A 22,529-nucleotide genomic window follows, 5' to 3' on the forward strand; every position below is an offset into this window, starting at 1 on the left:
AGGGAAATTGCCTAACAGGATTACAAAATCACAGGGAAATTGCCTAACAAGATTACAAAATCACAGGGAAATTGCCTAACAAGATTACTGGTACTGATGATAAACCCGGACAGATGATAAAGTCGAACACACTGGAAATATTCGATTGCAATCGGTTATTTATAAAATTGAACACACCATCTAATAGTTTCCACTAACAACACCAACTGGTGTAAACAAAAACAAAATTGGTAAATATTCTGTATAAATAAATGACTTACATAAATTTGTATAAAAAATATTTATCCAAAATTACTCGGGAAGAGGGTGTTTTTTTGCGCCTGCTCACTGTCGAAACATGAAGGCCTGACATTTGTTAACTTTTCATTGCTTGATCAGGAATGACTGTTGCAGCTTTTTGGGGAGTTTCAATATAATAATACCAAGAAAATTTTGTAAATGACAAAGGGTTCAAATTTATCATCAGTCAATGTTCATAAAGTCCCCTTTTTACATACCCCTTTCAGGCCCTCACTTCGTGTGAGTTTGCTTACTAAATATAAATTTGAATTATGTAAAGTTTTCAGCAAAGGTTAAGCTTTATTTTGATATTGACCACTGATTTCAATTTGCAGAAATAAAAAAGTTACAGGTAAAAAACCTCATTTTCTGTTCGGGTTTATCATCAGTACCAGTACATAATTACAAGGAAAATGCCAATCAGGATTAGGAAATCACAAGATAATAGGTAAGGGTAGATTTCTCTGAAGCCCATTCTCTGAAGCCCAGAGCACCACAAACAGCCTCAGAGCCATGCATTTGCAAAGTAGGCCCAAAACAAAAAGAAATTGTCGAACAAAATTATGAAATCACAGGGCAATTGCCTACAAGATTACGGAATCACAGGGAAATTGCTTACAAGGTTACAGAATCACAGAGAAATTGCCTAAGATTAGGAAATCACTGGGAAATTGCCTAACAAGATTACGAAATCACTGGGAAATTGCTGTTATGGGTTTTCTAGCCAGAGAAAAAGTAAACTTCAAGAACCGCAATTAATCACCCATGCTATACTTATTCTTTCAATTAAACCCTAATCTGAACCCAATGTAACAAAATTAATGTCTTTGATTAATACATTTGTTTAAAAACTTATTTATTCATTTTAGACTAAGTAATTAAACTTTCACATTACTTTCCAATGGGGATGTGGGAGTTGAAAGAGTTATGGGAGAGGTAAAGATACCAAACTATATCATTAAAAGAACTCAAGCTCATTAAATCAGGTAGATCATTAACTAAGTTTTTCAATGATTTGACCTAATGATATTGTTTTTGACCTCAGGTATCCAACTTTGGATCTTGGCCTAGATTTCATACAGACAAATATTTGGACAAAGATTTATAAAGATCATGATGAAAAAGTGGCCTCTTAAGTTCAATGATTTGAGCTATTGACCTAGTTTTTCCCAAACGACCCAGTTACAAATTTATCCTCGATTTTAAAAAGACATTCCTACCAAGTCTTGTGAAGATTAGGTAGTAAATGCAGCCTTTTGAGTGTTAACAATGTCTTTCTATGATCCGACCTAGTGACATAGTTTTTGACCTAGATAATCAAATTTTGAACTTGACCTAGATTTCATAGAACATTCTGACAAAGTTTTATGAAAACCAAGTAGAAAATGTGGCCTCTAGAGAGTTAACAAATGTTTTGTACGATTCGAGCTAGTGACCTCGGTTAAGACCTCATGTAACCCAGTTATGAATCCGACTTAGATTTCAGAGAGACAAACATTCTGACATTCTATGAAGAGCAAGTAGTAAATGTTTCCTCTTAAGAGTGTGAACAATGTTTTTCTATGATTTGATCTAGTGACCTATTTTAAGACCTCGGTAACCAAGTTGTGAACTTAACCTAGACTTGATACAGATAAACATTCTGACAAAGATTTATGGTGATCAAGTTGAAAGTTTACAAAGTTAACAAAGATTTTCTATGATTTGACCTAGTGACCCAGTTTTTGATCTCAGGTGATCCAGTTTTGTAACTGACCTATATATCATCGAGACAAATATTCTGACAAAGTTTCCAGAAGATCAAACAGAAAATGTACCCTCTAGTGTTAAAAAGGCATTTCAGTGGTTTGTCCTAGTGACGTCGCTTTTCACCTCAGATAACCCAATTTTAAACTTATTCTAGATTTCATAGACACAAAAATTTTGACAAAAGCTCATATTGGTGAGGTAAACAAGAGCTGTCGCAGTAACTGGATAGTGAAACTGGGCACATCTGAGGAAGCTGGAGCTGCCACTGCAGTGTTTAATGACCCTAATGAGAATGAAGAGACTGTACAGTTTCAAATGTATTTAGTAATAATAGAGATAAAGTAAATCAAAGTATCAAACATTTACCAAGTATAAAAGGGCCATAATTCATGGAAACTTTCTGCAAGAGTAATGCACCATGTGTCATATTATGTGGCTTATGGTGAGTGACAACTATTTTAAGCTTGAATCAAATTTATTTAGTAAAATAACTGAGATAGAGCAAAAGTGCAATCAAAACACTAACCTGAAATTCTAAGTAAAGAGAGCATATAACTCATAACATACATGTACTGCTACCAGAGTTATAGACCTTGTGTCACATGATGAAATTCATTAAGTTATAACAAAGATGTAGTGAAAGTGCACAAAAATTAATCTGAATTAAAGAGGGGGCATAATTCGTGAAATATTGGTGCAAAAGTTATGGCACTTGTGTCATACGATGTGGGTGATGATGTGGAACAACTGTTTCAAGTTTGAGTCAAATCCATCAGTAATAACAGAGATAATGTGAAAGTGCATCAAAACTTTGACCTGAAATCTAAGTTAGAAGGGGACATAATTCATGAAATATTGATGCAAGAGTTATGGCCCTAGTGTCATATGATTTGGGTGATGATGTGAAACAATTATTTTAAGTATGAATCAAATCCATGTGGTAACAAGAGGACCATGATGGTCCTGAATCGCTCACCTATCCCCACATGACCCAGTGTTGAACTGAGTATGACGTCGTTATTTCTATTATTTGACACAGTGACCTAGTTTTTGAGCACAAGTGACCTAGATATCATCAAGATAAAAAATTCTGACCAATTTTCATGAAGATCCATTGAAAAATATGGCCTCTAGAGCGGTCACAAGGTTTTTCTATTATTTGACCTAATGACCTAGTTTTTGAAGGCACGTGACCCACTTTTAAACTTGACCTAGATATCATCAAGGTGAACATTCTCACCCATTTTCATGAAGATCCATTGAGAAATATGGTCTCTAGAGAGGTCACAAGGTTTTTCTATTTTTAGACCTACTGACCTAGTTTTTGATCCCACGTGACCCAGTTTTGAACTTGACCTAGATATCATCAAGGTGAACATACTGACCAATATTCATGAAGATCTCATGAAAAATATGGCCTCTAGAGAGGTCACAATTTTTTTCTATTTTTAGATCTACTGACCTAGTTTTTAACCCCACATGACCCAGTTTCGAACTTGACCTAGATATCATCAAGGTAAACATTCTGACCAATTTTCATGAAGATCCATTGAAAAATATGGCCTCTAGAGAGGTCAAAAGGTTTTTCTACTTTTAGACCAACTGACCTAGTTTTTGACCGCACGTGACCCAGTTTCGAACTTGACCTAGATATCATCAAGGTGAACATTCTGACCAATTTTCATGAAGATCCATTGAGAAATATGGCCTCTAGAGAGGTCACAAGGTTTGTCTATTTTTAGACCTACTGACCTAGTTTTTGACCCCACGTGACCCAGTTTCGAACTTGACCTAGATATCATCAAGGTGAACATTCTGACCAATATTCTTGAAGATCTCATGTAAAATATGGCCTCTAGAGAGGTCACAAGGTTTTTCTATTTTTACATCTACTGACCTAGTTTTTAAACCAACGTGACCCAGTTTCGAACTTGACCTAGATATAATCAAGGTGAACATTCTGACCAATTTTCATGAAGATCCATTGAAAAATATGGCCTCTAGAGAGGTCACAAGGTTTTTCTATTTTTAGACCTAATGACCTAGTTTTTGGCCCCACTTGACCCAGTTTCGAACTTGACCTAGATATCATCAAGGTGAACATTCTGACCAATATTCATGAAGATCTCATGAAAAATATGGCCTCTAGAGAGGTCACAAGGTTTTTCTATTTTTAGACCTACTGACCTAGTTTTTGATGGCATGTGACCCAGTTTCGAACTTGACCTAGATATCATCAAGGTCAACATTCTGACAAATTTTCATGAAGATCTTTTGAAATATATGGCCTCTAGAGAGGTCACAAGGTTTTTCTATTTTTAGACCTACTGACCTAGTTTTTGATGGCACATGACCCAGTTTCGAACTTGACCTAGATATCATCAAGATGAACATTCTGACCAACTTTTATAAAGATCCCACGAAAAATGTGACCTCTAGAGTGGTCACAAGCAAAAGTTTACGGACGGACGGACGGACGGACGCACAGACGACGGACGCTGCGTGATCACAAAAGCTCACCTTGTCACTATGTGACAGGTGAGCTAATAACAGAGATATAGTGAAAATGCATCAAAATTTATCTAAATTTCTAAGTAAAAAGGGGACATAATTCATGAAAAATTGTTGCCAGAGTTAAGTACATTGTGTCATATGATGTGGAACAAATATTCTAAGTTTGAATTAAATTCATTTGGTAATAACTGAGATAGCGTGATTGTGCACCAAAAATTTCACCCGAAATTCTAAGTAAAAGGGGGGATAATTCATGAAATATTGGTTTGAGAGTAATGGCCCTTGTGCAATATGATGTTGGTGTTGATGAGGAATAACTAGGTTAAGTTTGAAGCAGATCCATCACGTTATTAGAGAGATAAAGAGAAAGTGCACTAAAACTTTAACCAAGATGTGGACGAAGAACAGACGCTGATGCGGACGCCAATGTCAAGTATTCATTTATTTATTTATTTGGGTTTTACGGCGCACCAACACAGTATAGGTTATAGGATAGCTCGCCATATACTTCATATAGTAGAGCTAAAAATGTAACCTCTAGATTGTTGACAAGGTTTTCCTATTAATTGACCTAGTGATCTAGTTTTTGACCCAGATGACCCAGCGATAAACCTGTAGGGTAATATTCTGACCAAGTTTCATCATTGTGACCTCTGGAGTGTTAACAGTCCAACTGTCGACCACAGACGACACAGGAATGACAAGGATGGACAGTGATTGATCACAATAGCTCACCCTGAGCACTGTAAGATCAGGTGTGCTTAATATGTAACTAATACTCTTGGTAACTTTATTCAGTCAGAAACTGAATACTGCAATTAAGCTCTTTAACAGCTTGTTCACTCAGAAAAAGAATACTGTAACTAAGGTCTCTAATAACTTCATTCATTTGGAGGCTGAATACTCTATCTAAAGTATTTAATCCTTCTGAATCACTAAATTCATTTGGAGACTGAAAACAGTATATAAAGTCTTTCATCACTTTATTCATTTGGAGACTAAATATTGTATCTTAAGTCTTTCTTCACTTTATTCATTTGAAGACTAAATACTGTATCTAAAGTCTTTCTTAACTTGATTTCTTTGAAAATTAAATACTTTTTCTTAAATCCTTCATCACTTTATTCATTTGTAGACTTTATACTGTATCTAAAGTCTTTTTTCACTTTATTCATTTGTAGACTTTATACTGTATCTAAAGTCTTTCTTCACTTTATTCATTTGTAGACTTTATACTGTATCTAAAGTCTTTCTTCACTTTATTCATTTGTAGACTTTATACTGTATCTAAAGTCTTTCTTCACTTTATTCATTTGAAGACTATATACTGTATCTAAAGTCTTTCTTCACTTTATTCCTTTGAAGACTAAATATTGCATCTGAAGTCTTTTATCAGTTTAATGTTTTTATTCATTTGAAGATTCAGTACTGTACCTAAAGTCTTTCTTCTCTTTATCTATTTGGACACTGAATCTTATCACTTTATTAGTTTAGAAATAAATGTCTTTAATTATCTCATTCCACTTGAAACTGAATACTGTATCGCAAGTCTCTGCTCACTTTATTCATTTAGGAACTTTTGAAAACCTTTTTTGGGTTTTGTTTATATCTGACCTGGCTATAAGAAAACTACAGTTTTGCAGTTATCTAAAACATGAAAACTAGTTAGTATTTCCACAAGATTTCTGGACAAAGCAGTCAAGACAACCTCTGGTTTACAGAAATCCCATTTCTTATCAGAACTTCAACATCTGAAGCTTGGCTGTACCTCTTGGTCTGTTGTACATATACCTCCTGTTCAGCTCCTGGTCAGCTGTCTCTTATGGTCTGCTTTAAGTTCGCAGACTCTGACAAAGCAGTCAGCTAAAACTCCTTAAAAACAAGCTCATATTTCTGCAATGACTCTGGATCTAGTGGACTATGAACCATCAGTTTACCTTTCATTGCCCCTCTGTAAATAGTCTCTACAACATCGATAAAGTCTTGTTTCTTCTTGAAAGTTCCTATAAACTTTGTATGGTCCGCTGTCCTGAAAAAATATCAAGTTCATGGTACTACCAATCATATTATAATTATTTTATTTTTATTTGTTGGGTTTAACGTCGCACCGACACAGTCATAGGTCATATGGCGACTTATTATAATTAATATATCAAGTTCTATTATCATAAAAATTAAACAAGAGCTATCAGTAAACTGAAGTATGCTGCCAAAATATGAGCCGCACCATGAGAAAACCAACATAGTGCATTTGAGACCAGCATGGATCCAGACCAGCCTGCGCATCCACGCAGTCTGGTCAGGATCCATGCTGTTCGCTAATAGTTTCTCTAATTACAATAGGCTTTGAAAGCGAACAGCATGGATCCTGACCAGACTGGATCCATGCTGGTCACAAATGCACTATGTTGGTTTTCTCATGGCGCGGCTCATATCTTGGACACAGAAAGTGCAACAACATTTGCATAAAGGACATAATTAAAACATTTAGAAAAGAATTAAGTTTCTGGCATATTAAGTATAATATGTTACCATCTTATAAAAGTGTAAAACTAAGTGCAGAAAAGGTGATAAGGGTGGTTTTCAAAATAATGAAGCAAAAGTGTGACATAGGGGTTGAAAATTCAAACTTATTTCTTATGGTGGTCACCTATTTTTTATTATAGCAAATACTTCATATTTGAAGGAAATAACTTTGGGGAAGTGTTGAGAAATGCCAATCAGAAAATATTTCAGCCTTTAATTCAAAAGTTCAGTGAATTTCCAGTAAGGTGGGTGATAAATGTTGCATGGTTTTATGACAAGGAAATATGTATTACAGTAATTTTTTCAACATAAATGATAAGTAATGGGTGTATGTGTATGGTTTGAAACTTATTTAATCATATGTTTGTGGACATTGGTTTTTAAAATCACCCTTTCTGCACAAATTTGACATGAAAATAAAACTTTACCTAGAAAAGTTGTTGCTGAATGCAAAATAACTATCATATAATTATAAAACCAACTTTTTTCTGACATGTTGCATGTTTATAAACCACATGCCAAATTTCAAGAATGTCCAATAATTCTAATTTCTAGAATTGTCTACTCAAAATTGAGTTATTTTAAAGATGCACAGGGGACACATACTGAAGATCAGTGTAATATTCATCCATTATTAGTTTTCTATTCATAAAAAGACTACTGGTAATAAACTTTAGACAAATACTATCAAAAAATAGTTTATTCCACAAAATAACTACAAAATTGAAAATTTTCACTACAAAAACATGAAAATTCAACAAAATGTAATGCTTTTAAATGAAAAATAAGTGACTTTATACATAACTAACACACTGAAATCATTTAATTTACATGAACTGCTTATTCATATTAGAAAAATGACAAAATACCATGCATGATAAAAAGGAATAGTAAAATTCATACATACTTTATAATGTTACTAAAAAGGGTGCACAGGGGACAAATTGTATCAAAATATTTATTCATAGAATATGTTCATGGTAAGTAAAATTCTTTTAACTACATAATATTTACTAGTGAACCTTTACATATTTAGGTAAACTTAAGAGCTTAAGAAGCAATAAAACTGATGTTTCCACTTTTAAACTTGAAAATTGGCAACTTCGGAAAAAAATGCAAACAATGAATTTTTAATTGTCCAGGGTTTCTTATATAATGCTAAATTATCAAGTAATGCCTAAATTTTGCATACACACTGCTAAGAATATAGAAATGCCACCACAAATTACAGTAATGCTATGATAATTGATATATGTCAAAAAAAGGGTGCACAGGGGACATCACTTTTGGCTTTGTGAATGTTTAACAGTCAGTAATATGTGAAGTTGAAGGCTGCTTTTGTATCTGTTGTAACTCCCTTTCAAGGAAAATAAAGTAAAATCCCATTTTATTTAAAGAATAAAAGAAATCTGACACTTAACAACTGAAAAGGTGCACAGGGGACATTTTTAGGTGTATAGACATTCATCAAGTTTCTGAGAAAGTCGATTTATTAAAGAAAAAAATCATACTGTGTCTTCACAGCTGAAAGGATAAAGATCTTAGAAAAACATTAAGACTTTTGAAAAGTAATAGGGTTATGAAATTGTAGTGTTCAACATTTAAATTTAGTATTTTTTTCACTATTTTTCGTGAAAAGGGTTCCATCACAAGATGTGAAATATTAGTAACAATAAGATGTAGGTAATGAAAAGAAGTATTTTATTTAAATGTGCAGAGTTTAAGTTACATTAAAAAGCCAAAGCTGTAACAATAAATCATGGTTTTAAAAAGTAAACCTCAGTTGAAAACTATACTTCATGTAAAATGTCACACTTTTTTGGGTGCACAGGGGACAAAATTAGCTATATAATTTAATATAACTTTAAAACTGCTTGAGCCATCAAGATAAAATTGCACACATTTATTGAGTACATTGATTTGGATATATTTTGCTCCAAAACACATTCTAAAACTGAACTGAATTGAAGTAAGGTGAGAGAGAAGAAAAAGCTTCATTATTTTGAAAACCACCCATAAGTCAATGTCCAATAATTATGAGGTTCACATTATTTGCTTAAAATAAAGGCTTTTCAAAATTTATGAAAACTTTAAAATTATAACAAGACAAAGAACAAACCCCCAATCAACTTTTATATGTTGTGCATTGAAGAAAAAGATGGTTGCTGGTATCAATGTGATGTCGAAGTATCTTGTGTAGACTGGTACACTGTCAACATCTACCGTGTAAATACGTGCCATCTTAGCTAAATCATCCACAGCCTTAGATAACTGAAAAAAATATTAGTGAATCAATCATAAACTCAAGCATTTTTTTTGCAGTTAAGCATTTCAATAAATTATCTATTTTCTTAAAATAGCTGATGTTTTTTTTAAATTACATTATGCTACCTTATACAATACATGTATTGCCTAAATACAAATTGTTCAATATTATATAAGCTGTTAAATTCTTTACATTTTCTTTTGTTAAACAAAATTATGACTTTCCATTAAAATGATGCAAGGCCAATAACCACTGTCAAGGCTGATTATTTAACTGACAAGGTTGATTATTTAACTGACAAGGTTGATTATTTAACTGACAAGGCTGATTATTTAACTCACAAAGCTGATTACATAACTAATCAAACAGGTCAACAGTGAGTACAATGAAGAAATAAAGTGTCCAAACTGTCAAATGCGAGAACCAGGCTTTCAAATATTACCATTTGCTTAACACTCAAGGCAATTTTCACTTAAAAATGCTAGATAAACACATGTCAGATTATGACAGTAACAGTAAATTAAATTTAATTGAATAATAAATTAAAACAAGAGCACCTCCTATGGGTGCCATCGCTTGTCTGCAAGTGCTGGACATTATGTAAGAAAAGAGTTGTAGTTCAGAATTCCTAAGTACAACAAGAGCACCGCCTTGCGGGTGCTGACGCTCATCTGATTTTTTTTGTATAATAGAAATATTGTCCTACCCATGATTTTCTAAGTCTAAAAAGGGCCATCACTCTTGCAAAAAGCAGGATAGAGTTATGTTTCTTGATGTACAGTGTCCACTTATGATGGTGAAAAACTGTTGCAAGTTTTAAAGCAATAGCTTTGATAGTTTATGAGAAAAGTTGTTTTAAACATAATATTCAACCAAGAAAATGATTTTTCTAAGTCCAAAAGGGGCAATAATTATTGCAAAAAGCAGGATGGAGTTATGTTGCTTGCTGTACAGGGTCAGCTTATGATGGTGAACAAGAGTTGCAAGTTTTAAAGCAATAGCTTTGATAGTTTAAGAGAAAAAGTAGACCTAAACATAAAACTTAACCAAGAAATCTGATATTTTCTAAGTCCAAAAGGGGCCATAAATCTTGCAAAAAGCAGGATGGAGTTATGTTTCTTGCTGTACAGGGTCAGCTTATGATGGTGAACAAGTGTTGCAAGTTTTAAAGGAATAGCTTGATAGTTTAGGATAAAAGCTGACCTAAACATAAAACTTAACCAAGAAAACTGATTTTCTAAGTCCAAAAGGGGCAATAATTCTTGCAAAAAGCAAGATGGAGTTATGTTTCTTGATGTACAGGGTCTGCTTATGATGGTGAACAAGTATTCCAAGTTTCAAAGCAAAAGCTTTGATAGTTTAGGAGAAAAGTTGACCTAAACATAAAACTTAACCAAGAAATCTGATATTTTCTAAGTACAAAAGGGGCCATAAATCTTGCAAAAAGCAAGATGGAGTTATGTTTCTTGCTATACAGGGTCAGCTTATGATGGTGAACAAGTATTCCAAGTTTCAAAGCAATAGCTTTGATAGTTTAGGAGAAAAGCTGACCTAAACATAAAACTTAACCAGGCAACGCCGACGCCGACGCCGACGCCGACAACCGCTCAAGTGATGACAATAACTCATCATTTTTTTTCAAAAAATCAGATGAGCTAAAAAGGGCCATAATTCTAACAAAATGCATATCAGAGTTATAGTTCTTGGCCTACGTAGTCATCTAATGATGATAAACAAGTGTGCAAAGTTTCAAAGTTTTTAACCAAGAAACTCAAATTTTCTAAGTACAAAAAGGGCCATAATTCTGACAAAATGCATATCAGAGTTATGGTTCTTGGCCTACACAGTCACATAGTGATGATAAACAAGTGTGCAAAGTTTCAAAGCTGTAGCTCTTATAGTTTTTGAGGAAAGGTGGACCTAAACAAAAATTTTAACCAACGCCGACGATCAAGCAGTCCAAATAATAGGACGTTTCAAAACAGCGTGATAATCTTTGACAGTCGCTGTTCCCGTTACCTCTAAACTTATTCCGCATACTTCTGTTAGGAAACCCAATGAAATCCGTTGGGAACGTTTTCTGGTACATGTACAAAGTATTTGTAATGATTACATCTCTGATAATGAATTTATGTAGACATTATTTAATAAAGCATAAATTTGCCTCACTGACATTTTTCTAAATGTATATTTTGAGTTTTGTTTCTGTAATTTAGTGGCATCGGCAGTCTACTGTGTATTGAAACCAGTGTCAGGGTAGATATCTCTTTACACCTGTCACATCATATTTTCGAAAATTTAACGGAGTCTCTTATTTAAAATTATGAGTTATATTCAAGCCATTTGAAGTTTATACATGAATATTAATGTTTGATTTATTAGAGCAAGTAAGTCTGACCAATATATAATGACTTTTTTAGATTTTTTAATGTCTTCATTTTCCTAACAGTAAAATGCAGCGGACGATGTGGGTTTGGGGAGAGGGTATCCCCCTTCCATCAATGGGGTCCGGGTAGCTCCGGGAAAAAATTGCATATAGCTAGAGTAAATGGTGCAATCTGGCGACTTGGAACTGCTCAGTAGTTGTTAAACATACTTGTTTTTTTTTTTTAGTTCTCACCCACACTTACAGTTTACTGTGTTTAAACACTGTAATGGTGGTACGATGTTAATACGGACAATGTCTTACCAGGGTAGAACCAGTAATGTCTAAGTAGGGGATCAAGCACAAGACACTGACTTAAAGGGGTAATCCAATCCTTATAAATGCCAGTTTAGTCATTAAATGGCATTATAAAGGTAAAACGCATTTCACTGTTTTCTTTTTGAAATAAGCACCAATTATATTACCCTAATGATCGCTTTGGAAACGCAGAATTGCAGGCTGATTGGGCTATTCCATTTTTATGTAGAAGCTGTAATACTAGATCTGTAAAATCTACGGGGATTTTTCTACATTTGATGCGTTGAATTTAATCATTATGATCGTTTTTTTTTGTTTTTTGTTTGTTTTTTTGATATTTCAAACAAGATGTTTAGGTGTCAAAAATATTTAATTAAATATATTTTATGAAAATACATCTAAAGATGCCGATTTGCGTTTGTGTTTTACTCAAGATATTTACCTTTGTCGGCTGAATTTGAGACACAACATTAAGATTTGTTCGGCAGTCGGCAATTAAATATGATTAACTTTCATTAATTAATGTATCGCCTATAATCTGAGTCTGTGGGGCTTGCAAATACAGCGGCCTTGGTCGTTGCGGATTATCAATTTTGTACAATACCCCGTCACCCAGCTGATCTAGCAAGGTGTCAGCAATATGACAAGATTTTGTGTACATGCACTTCATGATAAATTGACAATTGGTAAGGGGAGCCCCAATTATATTTTCTATCATTTTTTAAAAATTTACGAGTTTGGCATTTCACCACTCCTTGAAATATTGGGGCGGCAGGTGCCACCCCTGCCGGCCCAGCTCCTAGAATTAGGCAGTTCCCCCCCCCCAAGACTATTCCCCCTCTGACAATTCCCCCCCTGACGATTCCCCCCCCAAACTGGGGGGGAATTGTCACCTTATATTATTCATATTATTTTTTCTTTATACTGATGTAAAAATATCTTTTTTTTTACTAATTTTGTTCTAAGGTGAGCTTTTTATTATTCTACATGAAAAAATTATTATTCTTTGACCTGGTAACTAACAGTTCATTGGACAATTATATTTATATCCTTTATTCTATTATCTATATTTTTTAGTTAGACATTGTGAAAATATTCTTAGGACGGGCGTCGGAAGGTGTTTGATATTGGGGCCGCGAAAGGTGGGGTAGGTACTGGAGGGAGATACCTCCTCCCATAATGGGGGTACGGGGAGGCTCCCCAGAAAATTTTTGTTCTGGTACATTTTAGGGGTATTGACTCCAGTATTTTCTTACCATTTACATAATGTTACAAATTTAAGAAATGATTTTAAAAGTTTTTCATGATGAAAACATGTGAAATCAGAGAATACGTATCTCATCATAGTGAAGCCAAGCACTGAACATTGAATGAGCGCTGTTCAGGATTTTTTATTCCAAAAGTGTGTTTTGGAAATTTGAAATTTAGTGGTTGGTTAGGAGTATCCATTATGAGTATTATAAAAGATATGACATAAGTTAAACTTCACTTCTTATTTTGTTTGAAATATCAATTTTTGAGTAAAAACAATTTATGCAATGAATTCCTTAAATTTTAGCGGTGTGATAAATCTTAATACTTAATACCTCTTCCATAAAAAAAAAACATGACAATTATTTTTCTTAATTTTCTACATTAATTCCTTAGATCTTAGCTGCAGGGTATATTATGTGGTATCATTTTTAAGTGTATTGACTCTATATTGTGTGGCTTCATTAATAAACTTAGCTATCTTAAGAAGCAGCTTAGCATTTTTCGAAGACATTGAATTATTATTATTTTTCTGAATAGTGGGCCATTGTGTATTACCAAGGTTCTTCTTTCTAATATCTGTATATTGAGTGTAGGACAAAATCCCCTGCAGATTTTTCAATATCTATAATTATCTACATCTAATGAATGTGAATGGAAAGAGGTGTCTTGAGAATAATTATAATCATAGAGTATAATATCGATAACTGATGCACTTATTAAAGAACAAAATTCAGCTTAAAGACTCAAAAAGAGATTTTTAAATAATTATGTTAACTGTGCCATTGGTTAACTGTATCCATTATTTTAACTAATGTAGATATTTTCAGGACACAAATATCGCATAAAATATGAGAACGCTAGGGCTGTCATTGATTGGGTCTTAGGCATATCGGCGATACCGATATATCAGAAGACAAATATCGACGATACATTGATATATCGATTATTAAGTTAGATTAACAAACTATTTGTCCGTATGCATACTATATACCTTCCTGTAAATGCTATTTTTAGTTTTATTGCCTACTTTTCATATTACTGTTTGATTGTGTAGTATTTGTATCTATGAAATAAAAGAAATAAATAAAAATTAATAAAATCTTTCATTTTTATTTTGCCTTCACTTCTCTTTTGGATTTATCCAAATTTACAACTTTATGAACTTTATAGTTTTTGAGGGTCTGAGTGTTTATCTGGATAGTTTTTTCTCTCTGTAAAATATCGATTTTTGAAAATGGGAATCGATAATCGATCGACAAAAAAATATCGTTGATATATCGATACCGTTTCTATCGATGACAGCCCTAGAGAACGCCAGAAAATATTGGCAAAGATTAATGAGTGCCAGGTCAGTACTTACGGACAATTATAACTCACAGGACCACTGCATCCGCTTTATTTGATTTTATATATATGTAGAATATGATAAATACTTCCCGTCTACGGACCTCTCCTCCGATCACGTGACCTTCCTACGTCACGTGACCTACCATAACCGGTCAGTCAGTGCTGAAGAAGGCAGTGAGACACTGCCAAAAATTACACTAGGTAAATGTTTGCTCTGAGTACTGGAATTTCTTCATCAAAATACTTCCATCTAATAGAAGGATTATTTACACATGAAACAGGAAATAGTACTTGTATAAAATAAATCTCAAACCTTTTTGGGATATTTCATTCCAGAAAAAACAACCTAAAATGTATAATAATTAAGGGATACATACAAACAAATCATTGTTCCTTTGACTTCTCAATTCGATTGAAAGGTGCTGATTACCAGAACCGCGTAATGACATTATTGCAATAAACAAATTTGATCAAAATGGTAACCAGTCAATCTTTCACACCTCTTAATTGAATTACCAGCTGTAAAACAGTAATCAAAGCTGACATTGATCAATCAATTATTATGATATTGTTGTTGTTACATTTTAATTGTGTTCTATGTGTTAAGATTATGATATTTATAAACAATATAACAATTTGTCCATGTATAATGACAATTATCAGTATTACTAACATTTTGTGATACTTCTGATGAAGCACTTGTTGGAAATTGTGATAAATCAAAATTAGATAATGCCAATCAACTTCTTCTTGTAAGAAATTTATCAAAACCTGTATTGTAAGGATATAGTACTTTTTATCCAGAAAAAATACTATTACTCCATGCTTTTGGAATGAAAGCAAACCAACACATGTAACATCCTTAATAAATTTCATGGTGAATTCCAAGGACGTTTCAACTTGTAAAATTGTATTGATATTTCATCGTTTTTTTAATTCATGTTTGCAGCTTCGTTTTTGACCAAGTTTTTCATATTAATGCTTAAAGCGGTATTATTGGCTTTTATCAACATAACTGTAATCTTTTTAGTTTTCCCCAATTAATATGATTAAGATAGTTTTATTGTCCAACATCGGGAAACTCGGAAAACATGAAAGAACATTATGGTTAGATTATCTCTCATGTAATTAGATATTTGATTCGATTTTTATTCTAGTATATTAATATATAAACTACTTACATAAAAATAGAAAGAATGTAAAATAATTATGTATATAAAACACTAATGAAAGGCTATAAATGATACTTTAATGCTTTATAGCACTAGCTAGCTATTATCCAAAGTAGTACAACTTCAATAGAAATAAGCATTATTTGACGATCAGACAACCTTATCAATGTAAATTTCTTACTTCTTTTTATATATGTCGTAGCATAAAGGTTAATTCTCTATAGATAAATACAAAAATTAACTTAATTGCTTTAAGTGTATTTAAGTTCTAAGCACTTTTATGATTTCCACGTTCCCGAAAATGCCACATTTTCACATAGAAAAATATGCTATTTTGACGATCAGATTACCTTATTAAACGTAAATATTTTCTATTTTTTTTACATACATCTTTGCATAGAGGTTCCATTATAGATACCGTTAACAAATAAATAAATTGCTTTAAAAATAATTAAGTTCTCAGCCATGGCTATTTATCCAAAATGCTACTACTTCACATAAAAAAATTCCTTATTTTGGGTACCAAATTAATGCATCAAATATAAGTTTTTCTATTTATTTTTAAATATACAGTATTGGAGTATAGGATTTTTCCATATTAAATAAACTTTACAACCCTTTAAACATATCAGTGCTCCAGCTAGGATTAAAAAAGGGCAGGGTGCTGGCACTGAAAAGGGCACATCTGGGGTGGTGGTCGGTCCGGGACCGTGCTCCCCCGGGAAAAAAATATATAACTGATCCATGCATACAGTGCATTTTAACATACTTTAGGCATGGAATTTGGCATAATTTAGGCATGTTTTTTGGCACACTTTAGGTATGGTCATTTAATAGGCTATGTCTGTCATCTCTAATGCACCTATTTATTAACTAAAAATTCTGCTGTTTGTATTTTACTTGGCATTGATTTTCAACTTGTAACATTTCTTTGTAATTACATACTGAATAACAATATCTATGTGTTTAGGCCTATTTTACTTGTTACAATTTCAGTACACATCTTCTCCATGTAGGCTACTTGATATTTATAAATTTATACCTGCAACATATTATATACAGAAAATAAAGTTTAAACTTCCACTTAAATAAATGAAATCAGGCAAAGTTTTTAACTTACAACAGTCTAAAAGCAAGTTTAGCACTTGTAATAGACATATTCTGGGTATCCAAAATTTTATATCCGGATATGGTTACACCTTTTTCTAAAAGTCGTTGATTGTCCAGTTTAAACAATATTTTTGAAAAAATATTATGATGCAAAGACAGTTTAACAGCATTTCACAGTATCTGACATTAAAGTGTACCCTGTCATTACATCTTAGTAAACTAATTTCAAAGATATCTTCATGAAAAATCGGCAATTTCACAAAGCAGACGACAACTTACTTTCGATTCAAAAACTTGTAAAACGATAAAATCAAAATATTTTCCTATTTAAATTTGATTGTGATCGATTTTTATTAATTACATATAAATGTCTGTTGTCTGGACTTAAGTTTCAGTTGTGTATAAAGGGGTATTTACCACTATATTACCGAAAACGAAAGTACACTTTGACAGGTGGCGCGAAATGATAATGATTTCAGACTGGTTTGCAAACTGTTTTAACACTAAGGTTCAATGATTTTAATGATAGTGGAGCAGTCTAAAATATCATGGTCTGCCTCGGGCACGATTACAGCAGGTAATTGTTTAATTGTTTGCTAATTATGTCAATGCCCCCCGGCGTGTATCACTCGATAAAAAGGGGGCAATAAAGCAGTGTATTATAATCACTGAGGCAAAAAAGGGAAGTTTGGCTAAAAAAAGAAATGAATGGTTGTAAAACGGGCAGGGTGCCTGGCGGGGCAACAGGGCGGAACGAATTTCGGAACGGGCGATGTGCCCTGCTGTAAATAGCTAGCTGGAGCACTGCATATTATAATATGGAAAGGGGGAACTGTCACCCTTACATAACATTGTGGGGGGAATTGTCCGGGAGTGAACTGTCTTGGGGGGAAATTGTCTTGAGGGGGAATCATCTTGTGGGGGAATAGTCTGACAACCCAGCTCCTACACCCTTGCAACTATAAAACATCGGATCGTAAATAAATGATAAAATAAGTCATCCTGATAAGCCAAATGAGTAAGGCTAATGACCAAGTGATGACAATACCTTGAACTTCATTGGGGATTTCCTGACCGAAATATGCAATCAGTTTTGACTTGACGAGACAGCAAAAATCTAAAAAATCTATCCGAATATAACACTAGTCGAAATATACCCTGTTGACAGCAAATTCGCGAAAACATATGACAATGCATTTTGAATCTTACAATGTGATCCAACTGCAAACAAACCGTGTCGCTTTCTCTTCCGAATCTAAGTACCAATACTAGTTCTTCTGTTGATCTGATGATGTTATCAATTTCGTGCTTAGAAGACAGATTTGGAAGTAAGTAACTTGCCATTTTTTTCCACTTCCGTATTTGCTTGGTTTCCAGCTTTCCAAGCGGACAAGGGTATCAGCTGCGAAGAAAACAGAAACGATCCGTATTTTGTAAACATGGCAAGATGGCAGACGCTGACAGTGATTTAGAAAACGAGTTTCCTATCAATATCTTCTCCCCAATTGATCCAAGATTCAATAACTACAATGCATATTACAAACAAAATGTAAATGAAGGCAGAGACCAAACTGTCACTGCACAAAACCCAATATTGAGCGAGTCCTACTCGTTTGATTCGAGGAATACATGTGCTGATGTTGACTTCTGTTTTCATGACAGGTACAAAAAATGCAGTATTTGTTTAGTTTAAGGTCTATTTCAGGAAAAAAGATCCATGCGTAAAATGAAATTAGCCGGTTCCTATTAGAAGGAAAACCCGGGTCATGTATGGTAATTTTGGTCCTTCCACATTATCATACTCAGTTGTTCTTTCCAATATGTTTGTAAAACATTGCATCTTTTGCTCTTGGCCAGTAGTGTATTTTTGAAGTTTAGGAATTTTGAAAATCTTTAAAAATATGTCTTTGAGTAGAAGTCCATAATATTTTTTACAGTTGTGTCTTTGTAGTACTCACCTAGTCATGCTAGTCATAGCCTCTACTCCCTCTAAACAGCTGATTGCATGTATTGACATGCTGCCCTTTGACTGAGGCCCGATAGGGGTGGCCAATTCGGAGCTCTATGTATAGATCTAGTGCTCACCAGGATAATAATCGAAAATGTAAAATCTATATGTAAACAAGTTAAAGATAAATTTAATCTTACATGTCTTTAAAATGGTTTTGACAACAACTAAAGACTGAATATTATTTGAATTTACAAAAAACAATGATTTTGGCTGATTCAGGCCATGGCTGATTCGGACCATGGCTTATCCGGCCCAGACTGATTTGGACCAAATATTTTGACTGATTCGGACCAAATACTTTGAATAAAAATAGAAAATTGCCATATATTTTGGCTGATTTGAACCACAAACTGATTAACGAGTCAATAAGGACCATATATTTTGTATGATTCAGTAATGTTCAGGAAATAATGTTGATAATAGGGATTTAACTTGACAAAAGGACGTTTAAGGTTTAGCAGTATATCACAAAACAACAGATTTTTTTTAGTAAATGAACAGCACCATGACAAACAACTTACCTGTCCAATACACGTTTTACTGTTCTGTCCTACAGAGTTGGATACTTAATTAAACTACTCTTAATGAGTTGTCCCCCTTTAAATAAGAATGCCATTTGTAAAGAAAAAATTTAAACAGTTGTCAAAAAATGTTGTTTTACCTAGTTATGTAAAGTTTAAACACTCGCATGATGTTGCAAATGCATCAAAATGAAGACCTGTAACAGCTTTTTAAAAATGGTGAGTTTTTAAAGCCGCTGAACTGTCCAGAAGTGTGGCCCCTTCATGCAGTCTCTTTCTGGAATTCATTACATATATCAGCAAATTGACAATGGTTTTGTAGAATAATATAAATGTTTTATACGCTGTTAAATTTTCATGTAAAACAATGCTTTCTTTCTATGATTTGATGACGTTCGAACTTTTTCCTCTAAAACATGGACTTATACCGTAACATAAAATATATACACCGTACAAGCAGGTAAGAAGTTTTGACTAGCTAAAATGCATCAGTTATGCATCTGCAGGGATTTTTTTACTGTTTAGAAACTGGGGCCGGGGCCCATTCAGTTGGGAAAAATGGTGCGTAAAACCTGAAAATTGGGAAATACAAAAAATAAGTTTTACCATCATACAAACTTTATTTCAGCATTGTTATTATTTGATGTCATATTACAAGTCTTTTGTTTTATATTTTTTGTCTTTTGAAAGTGTCTACTAAATTTTCTGGTATTTCTTCAGTGAGAAACTCGCAGACACTCAATGGTCACTAAAATTTTAGGAAATTTAAACCTAAGAATTGGGAAAATAAGCAAATTTTGCTATTGGGATGGGGCCCATAATCGGCCCCAAAATCAGCCTTAAAAAATCCCTGATCTGATAAGCATTTTAATTATTCTTTACATTAGAAATTAAACTTAATACTCATAAATGTTATTTTTACTCATGATATTAGTGTCAGGAACAATCTGGGCCGAATAAGCCAAGTAAATTTGGGCCGAATCAGCCTGTATTCATTTTGTTGCATGTAGTTTATTTGTAGACCTTAATCACAGTATATTTCAATACCTGTATGAATATATATTGATACTACAATAATGATCGATATGTATTGGTATTCAGTGGCTTCAGCTTCTCATTTGTCAGTCTTTTCTCCATGACAATAAACCCCTTCATCACATGTTTGATGTCAAGGGAGTGTAATAATTATAAAGCCGTTACATCAATTTGGTATTGCACTAGTGTAATAAAGTTTTGACATGGATGTAATTTTAAGTTTTGGAGCATTAGACGAATTTACTTGGTATATTTTGATGATTCTGCAGGAAAAGCTTACATGTGATAAAAAGGACATCACATTTGTGTCTTTCCTGATTAGATTTATTAAACTCATTGAATAAAATTGATAAATGCGTGGCAGAGCCTCACATATTATAATGTTATTCAAATTGTTTAATAAATTCAATACGAAAAGACACTCATGTAATATTCTCTATTTATTGAATGCTCGGTTCCTCAATCCTTAATTTATTCTGACTTTATAAATCTTAGAACAGTAACTTCTGGAGACATGTAGGAATACTTTCTGAACTATTGAATGTTTTACTTCTTGAATGTTATATATCCAATAAAAGACTTGTGACTGAACACTGTTTTTGCCTCTTTGCAAGAGATATAGGTTAAATGCCATCACTATTTGTCGGAACCCATTCCAACAGCTGTTCCTAGTCCTACGCAGGAGTGCTGGCAGAAAAAAATATTGACCCTGATTTAGTCATCATTATTAACAGCCTTTTAGATTTAATGCTGTTATATTTGGTATTTGTAATTGGATTAAGTGGCTCCAGGTACAAACATCAGTGTACGGAAAGTCATTCAGGAATTCAGAATGGTAAAATTCAGCATCCAGATGGGTGATTGTGAAATAATCTGTCAATGGTTGTTGTTGCAGATGGAAATTTCAGGCTCAAGGTAGTTGTTAGGCCGTGAAGAGGCTCTAAGTTAATCAAGTTACTGCCTAAACAGTTAACCATGGGCTTGGAATTCCCACAGGAGACTCAGACCAGTGATAGATTATTTTTCTTGCAGCCATATTCTACAAATGATAGATAAAATAACATAAAATTAATGTCTGCCTTTTCAGCACTATTTTCTGATAGTTGCCTATTTCAATGAAGCACGGGAGTTGATGTCCATAAAAAAAGATTATGTCATGATATTTTGAAGACAAACAACATTCAGTTCTTTGTTTGTTTGTTTATGGTGAAGCACCATTTCTCATCAATGTTTCAGTTATGTAATGGTGGGCAGTTAGGCGAACCCTTGGGCTTACATCTAGTTCTAGTTTAGTTTTAATATTTGTAGTGTAATGTTTTGTATTTTTCCAAAAAAAACTTCTAAATAGAGAAATATACTACAAAGAACAGAGAGAAAGGTATTTGACTTTTGTCCCGTTTTACATAAAATATGTATAATTAATACAACAATTGATACAACAGTCTGCTGCATAAATGTGTTCATTAGACGTTGTTTACAGCACAAGAGTCATTTGGCGTGTGTGTGCCAGATCTGTGGGTTTATCTGGCATGAGTGATAGATGGAAACCCCAGTCTGATGTGCAAGAAAAGTAAAACTAAATATTTTCTTTTCAGAAAAAAAACCCCGAATGGTAATAATTTCTCTTGTACTTACACACCTTTCAGACAAAGGCTTGATAGTCAGTCTTCAATTGTGGATGGCCTTCTGTCCGAAATCTACGATCGTTGGCAAGATCACAGGCATGACAGCTTTGACAGTGACACATTCACAGAGTGCTCTAGCACGTCAGAATTTATGCACTGGAGACGGCATCCAGTACATCTGGAGATAGCAGGTCGGCCCCTCGGTCACCTTCATCGCGGTATCCTGCAAGATTATGGTATAATTATTTCTTCTATCAGAATAGTATCAATACAATTCACAGAAAACAGTTGTAATTTTACTGACTGGTATATAGGTGATGTTTGTTTCTTAATGTAAGAATGAATTACCTTTCAGCGAGTGAACATCAGAAAAGGTATTTTAAAATCTGGTGTTCATTAGGTAAAGGTAATTCAGTTCTACTGGTAAAACAAACATG

General features: G+C 33.6%; 2 protein-coding genes across 5 annotated transcripts in view; one reads left to right on the forward strand and one right to left on the reverse strand.

Annotated features, from left to right (window-relative positions):
* Positions 1-5,508: 5,508 nt before the first annotated feature.
* Positions 5,509-22,242, reverse strand: LOC128548042 (thioredoxin-like protein 4B). Of its 4 annotated transcripts, none has more exons than XM_053522331.1 (5): positions 22,107-22,242; positions 18,859-19,011; positions 18,110-18,302; positions 9,188-9,339; positions 5,509-6,571 (listed from the first exon to the last, which is right to left on the reverse strand). In XM_053522331.1, the coding sequence occupies exons 3-5, from the start codon at positions 18,242-18,244 to the stop codon at positions 6,406-6,408; spliced, it is 453 nt and encodes a 150-aa protein (XP_053378306.1). In that variant the 5' UTR covers positions 18,245-18,302; positions 18,859-19,011; positions 22,107-22,242; the 3' UTR covers positions 5,509-6,405. The 4 variants fall into 4 exon arrangements, with proteins under 4 accessions (XP_053378306.1, XP_053378307.1, XP_053378308.1 ...); XM_053522332.1 differs by having other exon boundaries at positions 18,859-19,709; positions 22,107-22,239; XM_053522333.1 differs by lacking the exon at positions 18,859-19,011 and having other exon boundaries at positions 22,107-22,241.
* The window catches only part of LOC128548037 (TBC1 domain family member 30-like), a 115,938-nt gene continuing 111,683 nt past the window's right edge, over positions 18,275-22,529 (forward strand). The window contains exons 1-2 of the mRNA XM_053522316.1: positions 18,275-18,562; positions 22,114-22,328. Of these exons, the coding sequence (XP_053378291.1) occupies positions 18,348-18,562; positions 22,114-22,328 (430 nt within the window). The 5' untranslated portion in view covers positions 18,275-18,347. The remainder of the gene's footprint in view (positions 18,563-22,113; positions 22,329-22,529) is intronic.

Source organism: Mercenaria mercenaria, chromosome 13, assembly GCF_021730395.1.
Source record: "Mercenaria mercenaria strain notata chromosome 13, MADL_Memer_1, whole genome shotgun sequence".
NCBI classification, from domain to species: Eukaryota; Metazoa; Mollusca; class Bivalvia; order Venerida; family Veneridae; genus Mercenaria; species Mercenaria mercenaria.